General features: G+C 41.1%; 1 protein-coding gene across 1 annotated transcript; it reads right to left on the bottom strand.

The window, feature by feature from the left end:
• Window positions 1–661: 661 nt before the first annotated feature.
• gfer (growth factor, augmenter of liver regeneration (ERV1 homolog, S. cerevisiae)) lies at window positions 662–8,696 on the bottom strand. Its single transcript, XM_072268633.1, has 3 exons — window positions 8,478–8,696; window positions 3,287–3,498; window positions 662–1,422 (listed from the first exon to the last, which is right to left on the bottom strand). The coding sequence occupies exons 1-3, from the start codon at window positions 8,682–8,684 to the stop codon at window positions 1,260–1,262; spliced, it is 582 nt and encodes a 193-aa protein (XP_072124734.1). The 5' UTR covers window positions 8,685–8,696; the 3' UTR covers window positions 662–1,259.
• Between the last annotated feature and the right edge of the window lie 596 nt (window positions 8,697–9,292).

Genomic DNA, 9,292 nt, shown 5'->3' on the forward strand with positions numbered 1-9,292 from the left:
TGATATGTAATCTACACAACAGTTTTATTTATACAAATTCAGTGCAAATAAAACTTTTATAATTTCAGTCTTTTTTTCTTAATTTCAGTAGTGTTGTTAATCTTTCGTTCCTGTGAAGGCTTAAATACTTATTTATCTGAAAGTTGATTAAATATGATAGACAAAAGCCTGCCACAGTTCCACAAGATGCATTTTAGACATGTATGCATCTATTGTCACAATTATTGATAAAGCCTTACAATTGATCTAAAACTCGACCTCTCAGTCCATGAGTATTCTAAATCACTGACCGGGGAGGGGGGCAGTGTGAGCTGCGACAAAGATGGTAAATAATTTGTAACGTGTATACTTTAAATCTGACAAAACTGCTTTGAAACAGTGACTTTTTCACTTGCCACGCCAACAATAATTCCAACAAGCTTCAAATTTGAAAACATTATCCAAATGCTAGAACATTCATCATTTATCACAAGGAGTGACTGCTATTGTATTAATGTATTGGTCAAAATGGCAGACATCATTAAAAACTCAGCTACATTAGTACAAGTCCAGCGGACAACTAGTACGATAGGATCAGAATCAATTTTCTTGCCCCAGCAGTTTCATGGATTCACTGATTCATCCCAAACCTTATATAATTCTTCTAAAATCGCAACAAACGTTAACCATTATAAAAACTGGTTTATTAGTTCACAAGCAAATGAAAATGTGATTCTCCAAATGCGAGTGTGGCTCAGTGGTCTTCATTTGCTATTGAAATAGCGCCAAATGTTTAAAGTTACCACTTGTTTCTGTGTGGCAACCAAATGAAAAAATAACTGAAATCCAGCAAAATGTTAAATTTTGTGCAAATCCAATGAAAAGAGAGATGGAAAACCTGAACATTCCACTTTCCAAAACAACTTATTCTTACAGATTGTAGAAAATAAGCTTTCTTCAATTGTCTGTTACAGCTAGATCCAGCCAGGAACAAGCGTTAAGTCTTCATACAAATTATCATCCTGACTCAACTGCACCCTCTAGAGGACAGAGGGAGTATGAATTTAGAACCGAACAATTAGAACTGGATGAACACCTTGAGACATCACCAACCTGAAATTGAGAATTGACAGTCAAGAAGGTACAAGTGGGAGGAGAAAATATAAAGGTACCATACATCGTGATTTCCATATTACCAAAACCAAGTAACATTTTGTCAAGAGTAAGAAAAAAAACACACACAATTCCAAGCCAAACTTGAGATTTTAAATAAAAATAATTCAATCACATGAACCATCCTTCCAACCATCTTTCCATCGCTCATCCACCTTGGAGCAATCAAACTCTGGTTTTCCTATCCGTTTGCTGATATCATTGTGGAGAAGGCACATCCACTGAGAAAGTTTATACCTGTTGCTAGTGTCAGGTGGAATTACCTTCAATCTGTAACAGTGGAACAAAGATAAAACGATTAGCATTTGGTGCAGTATAATCAAAGTTTTCCAAAGATTTCACTAGAAAGAAATATGTTTGTTATCTTATGCCTTGCCATTTCCCTTGGGATGTTAGTGCCTTGGTTTTTGAGGTGATGCTCATCCCATGTCCTGATTTTCTACTTTCCTTTACAGATCATGAGAAAATTCCACAATTCAGAGCCCCAAAGGCACCTTCCTGTTAAGACAGCCAATTCCTTGAATATTGCATTTTGCACTCACACTTCTCTTTCCACTACACATACACCAACGATTGGAGATCTGGTCTTGGATACCCCTCACTCAGGTCTACAGACATAACACAAGCATGCATTAATGGACACTTCAATTCTCCATTTTGCTCTCATTCTGATCTTGGCTTTCCATACCAGTCCCATGAAACTGGTTGAGGGAGAGCACGTTGTCTTTCTACAACAGCATTCAATCACACTACAACCACTCCTCAGCTACTGTAGATAGCAGCTGAAGATACAGATCCAACTGTTCAATAAAACATAACTGCATCCTATCCTCTCAGACCCTCCTTTGTTGTTTATCTTTCCCTTTTCTTTGCATAGCTGCAATCTCTAAATTTTCCATTTTTGATGTAAAATGCAAACATTGTCTTCCTTCCATAGATTCAGCCTGGGCTGCTGAGTACTTCCAGCATCTTGTTTCTACTTAGTTATATACAACAAACTCTTCATACATTTAGCAATATTATACAGTGAACAACTAAGTCATTGGACCAGAAAGGTTGTGGGCCAAAATGGAGTAGCAGCCAGTCTATCTCTGCATCTCTGAGAGGAGGAAGTACAAGTAGCCAGGATTCCTACTTTTAATTGTTAGCTAGAAACGCTACTGTGACACCATTAGGAAAGGTCAGGAACTGGTTCAGCCACTATTACCTCTATTGGAAGAACTTGTTGCACCTGTACAAATAATCATGCAATTATTGTGTAAGACAGCAGCAAAACAAGTACATTTGAACAAGGAGCCCATGGTCTTCAGGAAGAGAGAGAAGGGGGTGTGCAAAATTTTCTTTTCAATTAATCAGTTGAAAGCCTGAATCACGATTTACTCAATTGAACTTCATCTTAAAATGGTTCAGGATATCATATACATACAGTACATTAATTGGGCCACTGGTTAATCATGGCAGCCTTTTACTTGGGACACTCTGCTGCTTAGTTAAGACAGAAGACTCTTGCCGAACAGTTTCTAACCAGCATCAGTACACCATGCTTGGAACTAACAGTTTTTAAAATAGTGTCAGTTGCACGTGTTTATGTTATGTTATCCACTTGGTCTGACGAACACCGATTCAAAAAGCAGTGATTTTTGATAATTGTGTTTTTTTTATTAAAAAAAGGTGTAAAGTGATGAAGATGATACATCTGAACTTGAGCTGGTGACTACACAGGATGCCAGCAAATTTATTGTTGGATTACAACACTACTTCATGCGGGAAGGCTATGAAGGCAGCCCATTATCTGTGCTAGGTGCTGGTGCTGATTTTGTTCATTTACATCAATCAAAAAAAACTGGATTACATCTTCCATTGATAAATATTTGGAACTAATATACAGTTTTATAATACTGTAGTATTATTGATAGCATTCTAATTTGTTCTGTATTACATTCAAATACATAATTTGTTACCCAGTTAAATGGTAGTTTCTGTTTTTTAAAATATCTCTTTAACTATTCCCATGAAACCGGCTAATTGGGGTAGCCACTTAATATGTTGTTAGCAGATGTAGCATTTTTTTTCAACTCTATGATGGTAGTCTAAAACAAACAGGTGCTGAAAAAAGAAACTACATCACACTGACCTGTCTCTCAAATCTTTTGCACAGTCCTCACAGGGAAAGAACTTCGAAAACAAAGAAATAAACTGTTTCATGTCCTCCTGTTGATTGGTGGTGGGCTTGTCTGGATAATAAGCAGCCATTGTATGAAGAAAAGACCAAGTGTTCCTCCCTAGCTCTTCACGATCTAAAGGACATTCAACAGGACGCTCTTTATCCAGATCCTCTGCAACATCCTGCAGATGGAAAACAAAAATATAAAGTATACAAGATCAATTCTAAAGCAGTGCTCAACAAAGAATTCTGCAGTAACTGACTGAAGAGAAATCCTACCATACTAGAGCTAAAACTTTATTTTAAAAGTAGAATATGTTACTTTATTCACATTTTCCAGGATTACATGTAAATCAGGTCGAATTAAAAGAGCAAAAGCAATTTCTCAAGTGATGCAAATGGAGCAGACTAGAGGGCAATTCAGTTTAAGTCCCATTTAGAAAACACGAAGAGTATATGGAACGAGCAGCCAGAAGTGGTTGAGGCAGGTACAACAGCATCATTTAAAAAGCACTTGGATAGGCAGATGCAGGGGCAGGATTTGAGGGACATGGGTTGAACACTAGAAACTGGGACCAGCTGAGTGGCAGGGACTCAAGGGGCTGGAGGGACTGTATCTGTGTTGCATTGCTCTATGACAATGTCAGAACAGATCTAAGGTGTACAACCTTTTAAGCCCATTTTACCATCCAATAGAGTTAGTGATGGCCATACCTAACCCTATACTGAACGGCAAAAGCAGTTCAAAATATGAGGTATTTGCTTTAATGGCATTTGTTAATCAAATTTGAATCATATATACCCCCCCCCCCCCACATAGAACAGTCTGCACACAGCCCAAGTGTACAACCACCAACACAAAGGAATCAGCTCCAAAGTCATTAATTGGATTTCGGATGAGGAATAAATCAGAGTTGTACAGCAGAGAAACAGGACCTTCAGCCCACACAGGTCCATACTTACCACTGTTTTATCTAAACTATATCTTTTTCTATATGCTTCTGGTCCATTGCTTGGTGACTCAAGTGCTTGTCTAAATGCTTTCTTAAGTATTGTGCTCCTCAATCTCCTCAGTGAATTCCAACTTCTAACAATGCTATGCATGAAGAAACTCCCCCACCCTCCAGATACCCTCTCACCTATACCTATACCCTCTTTAGAGATCCTCACCATGTGGGGAAAGATTATCAATCCCTTTCATAATTTTGTACATCTCTACCAGGTCACCCTTCAGCTCCTCTGTTCTAGGACCCAGCCAATCAATCTCTTCCCGTAACTGATAAACTCTAATCCTGGTAACATTCTGGTGAATTACAGCATTCCTAGAGAACGGCATCCAATATTCCAGGGGTGGTATAAATGACAATTTACAGATTTGTAACATGATGTCTCTGCTCTTGCATTCTGTACCTTGATTAGTGAAGGTAAGCATCTCATATAGTCTTCACCACCCTATCTACCTGTGCTGCCACTTTCAGGTTTTCACTGGACCTATACTCCAAGATCCTTCTGTTCATCAACACTCCTTCAGGCCCTACTTTTATCTGACCTGCCAAAATGCATCACTTTTCATTTATCAGGATCATTTAGCTTTAAGTCTGTTCTACTTATCAAAAGCATGACTGCTGATCTATATATAGGTTAAATTTCCCCACATCATCCAATGTCTTAATAAAAATTCTCATTTTGATATGGAGTATTCAATTAACCCTACATCACATCTTGACAAAATAGCAATCTTGCAAGCTACATCATGCAGTTACTTATTGAATCAGGAAGGGAAGGTATAATGTCCTGTTGATAAAAAAAGATCAAGCTGCTCTGTTTCCAATACAAGTAGGATTTCATGTAGACATCTCCAACTCACTAACTAAACTGCACTGAACTACTCTTTTTGCACTGGAAGAAAGATGACAATTGCGTTGGTTCCTCGGTGCAACATTTTGAATCTTCTAGGGCTTCCAGGCTGTTATTAGTCTAATGGGGAATGTGGTGCTACAGAAACAGTGCAGTAACAACATCATAATACAAAAATAATCAGTACCCTAGACACGTACCAAAACAAAGTCATCACAGCCAGCAGTGGATGTGTGCATATCGCTGAGCACCCATAATGCAGGTGGCACTTCCCCTTACAAACCTTATTCAATATCCCCTTATTCAATCTTTCCTTTAATGCATCTCTGCTATTTGCTTCAACCACTTTGTAAGATGTTGCTTTCTACATCCCAACCCAAGGTGAGAAAACACTGTCAAATTCCACATTGGATACATCATTAGTTTGTATACAAACCTAGTTTTGATGTCACATTTCGGCTGAGGTCTTAACATTAAGTTAGATTTCAACCAGATTTTCAAATATTGTCCAAGAATCTGCTGTCAATCTACTGAACTCCATAAATCAAAACACATCCATACATAAAATGATACACGTAAGAACCAGGTTTAATATCATTAGCCTACATCATGAAATTTGTTGTTTTGCAACAGTAGTACAATGCAATACATAATAATTTGTAAAACTATAATTATAATATATTAAAAATTAAATGAAATAAGTAGTGCAAAAAGAGAAAAAAAAGTGATGTCGTGCTCATGGGGTTATTGGCCATTCAAAAATCTGACAGCGGTCGAAAAAAGGCTGTTCTTGGTCTTCAAGCTCCTGTATTCCTTCCTTGATGGTATCAATGAGAAGCGGGTATGTTCTGGGTGATGAGGGACAACATTTTCTGAGCTATTGTCTTTTGAAGGTGACCTTGATGCCTCAGAGGCTAGCACACGTGATGGAGTTGGCTGAGTTTACAGCTTTCTGCAGGTTTTCTGATCCTGTGCAGTGGAAATCCAGCCCCACCCATCAGACGTTGATACAACCAGTTAGAGTGCTCTCCACGGTACATCTGTAGAAATTTGCAAGTATTTGGTGACTTACCTAGTCTCCTCAAATTCCTAATGAAAAATAGCCGCGGTCTTGCCTTTGTAATTGCGTCATAATGTTGGGCGCAGGATAAACCTTCAGAGATGTTGAGAACCAAGAACATGAAACTGCTCACCCTTTCCACTCCTGATTCCTCGATGAGGACTGGCGTGTGCCCCATCAACTTCCCCTTCCTGAAGTCCACAATCAATTCCTTGGTCTTACGGATGCTCAGTGCCATTTTGTTGTTGCAATACCAATGAACCATCTGACCTATCTCATTCCTGTACACCTCGTCACCATCTGAATTTCTGCCAACAACAGCTGTGTCATTGGCAAATTCATAGAGGGCATTTGAGCTGTGCCTAGCCACGCAGTCTTAGGTGTAGAGAGAGTAAAGCAGTATGCTAAGCACACATCCTTGAGATGTGCCAGTGTTGATCGTCAGCGAGGAGACTTTACTTTCAATCTGCACTGACTGTGGTCTTGTGGTGAGGATGTCAACGATCCAATTGTAGAGGGAAGCACAGAGGCCCAGGTTCTGAAGCTTGTTGATTAGAACTGAGGGTATGATTGTGTTGAATCAAAAAGCTGCAATCAATAAACAGCAGCCTGATGTAGGTATTACTATTGTCCAGGAGATCCAAGGCCGAGTGGAGAGACGTGAGATTGTATTTGCTGCAGACCTATTGTGGCGATAGGCAAATTGCAGGTCTTTGCTCAGGCAGAAGTTGATTCTGGCCATGATCAACCTCTCAAAGCACTTCAGCAAAGTAGACACAAGTGCACTGGGCTGCAGGAATTCCTCAGCAATGCAGTGAAGTGATACTTTGAACTGTTGGAGAGGTGTTTGAGCTCACAACTCAAAACAAAACAAGATTGCACCAAGATTCACTACACTTTGACCACCCAACACAAAGAGGAGAAGAAAAGAATTTCCTTCTGGATCTGTCTTTGTATCCAGTCACTGACAGAGCGACTCTGACACAGAATAGAACTCCAGCAAAAGGTTCAAACCTGACCACTGGCACTGCCCATGCGAAGTCTGCGTATTCCTTCCGTGACTGGGCTGTTCTCCCACATGCTTAGATTGGCAAGTTAGTGGCCCACTGCAAATTTTCAGGGGGGGAGGGGAAGAACTGAGAGGAAAAAGAGGGGGAATAAAATTGGGCTAATGTCAATGGGTGAAGGGCCTGTTTCTGAACTATATGATTATTCTACCTGGCCCCTGAAGAATTCCTGCAACTACAAGATGCTTTCCACAGACACTAGGTCCTCCACTACTATACACACACTGGCTGTTGCTGGATGAGGTGACAGCCAGTGGTGTCTGCCAAAAAAAAACTATTTAGAGCATTAGAAAGGCTAAAGTGCAGGAAACAAAATTATAAACCAGGTATCTTCTCCTTCATGACATTTTCAAAAAGGTACAAACATCACTGATGTGACACTTCAAGTAGACAGGATGGTGAAGAAGAATTTTGAAACACTGGCCTTCATCAGTCAGGGCATTGGGTATAGATTCTGGGATGTTGTGCTGCATTTGGAATAGTGAGTCCTGACAAAGGGTCTCGACCTGAAACATTGACTGTGCTTCTTCCTATGGATGCTGTCAGGCCTGCTGTGTTCCACCAGCACTTTGTGTGTGTTGTTTTGGCCACCCTGCTAAGGAAAGTGCCACTAAGCTGGAAAGAGCACAAAGATTTGAGGATGTTGACTTGGAGTCAACCAACTGCACATGGAGAGAGGTTCAGACTCGTTGGAACATAGGAGCATGATGAGAATTCTTAGGGAAGTATGCACCTTCATGAAAGGCACAGATAGGGTGAATGCGCACAGTCTTCCCAGGGCAGGGGAATCAAGAACTAGAAGGCCAAAGGTCAGCAGACAGAGACTTAACAGGAATCTGACAGGCAACTTTTTCCTCCCAGAGGGTGGTCCAGACAGGTACATTAACAGCATTTAAAAGGCAACTAGGCAGATGGATAGGAGGGATTAAGAGGTTAACCATATGTGGGAAAATGGAAATAGGTTAGACTTCTTGGTCAGCATGGACCACTTTGGCCAAATGGCCCGTTTGCGTGCTCTGTAATCAATGACATTGAAAGTATAAGTGTCAATTAACGTCAGACTGCTTTCCTCAATAGGCCCTCCCGGGTGGACATGACCCTTCTCCACCGTACAGGTGCTGCGCTCGGAGCCTCCCTCACCCCTCGACGACCGCTCTGTCCACCCATCGTTCCTCACCACTTCCTTCCCCGCGGACACCGCCAGCTTCTTCTGCTCCCGAATCCACGTCTTGAAGTCCACGCAAGCCCGGCACGGTTTTTTGGGCCGATCTGCGCCGCCTTGGACCCCGCTTCTCCCGATGTCATCGCTGCCGCTCCCGGCCCCGGTCGGGAAAGGGAACCCGGCCAGCGGATCAACGCCACTGGGTCGCGAAGCGGCCGCCATCAGCACCCGCGCGGCATGCCGGGAGTGGCGGGAGCCTCGCGATTTATCAATGGGAGCGCCGCCCCTAGGGGGCGCTCACTCACTCACCCACCCAGCCATTCATCATCGCCCCTGCCCTCTGCAGGCAGATTCCCTTCCTTCAGCTCCTCCGGTGAATACAGTGTATGCAAATTCAGGAAGAGAAAAAATCGCATCTTATGCTATATTTCAATTTTACTTTCAATAACGACTTCAAACAGAGAATATAAAGTAATCCTGGAGAATACTTCTGAAACACAGCCAAAATTATTACGTACAGAGCACAATAACCTATTTGCACACATTGTGCATGTGACAAACTTGTGTATGTGTATACACAAACGCATGCACGTGCACAAACACACACACACACACACACACACACACACACACCCAGTCACGCACATACACACCATACACACACACACACACACACACAAGCACATGCATGTGTGCAGAGGTGCATTGAAAAACTTATTTGTAGCATCACAGACACATAGCATCCTATAAGCAATATTCACAATAACAAACATAAATTAACCAAACATTATACTTCATTTTTACAAAAAAACATAATTAGAACAAAAACA

The sequence above is a fragment of the Mobula birostris genome, chromosome 9 (genome assembly GCF_030028105.1).
Source record: "Mobula birostris isolate sMobBir1 chromosome 9, sMobBir1.hap1, whole genome shotgun sequence".
NCBI classification, from domain to species: domain Eukaryota; kingdom Metazoa; phylum Chordata; class Chondrichthyes; order Myliobatiformes; family Myliobatidae; genus Mobula; species Mobula birostris.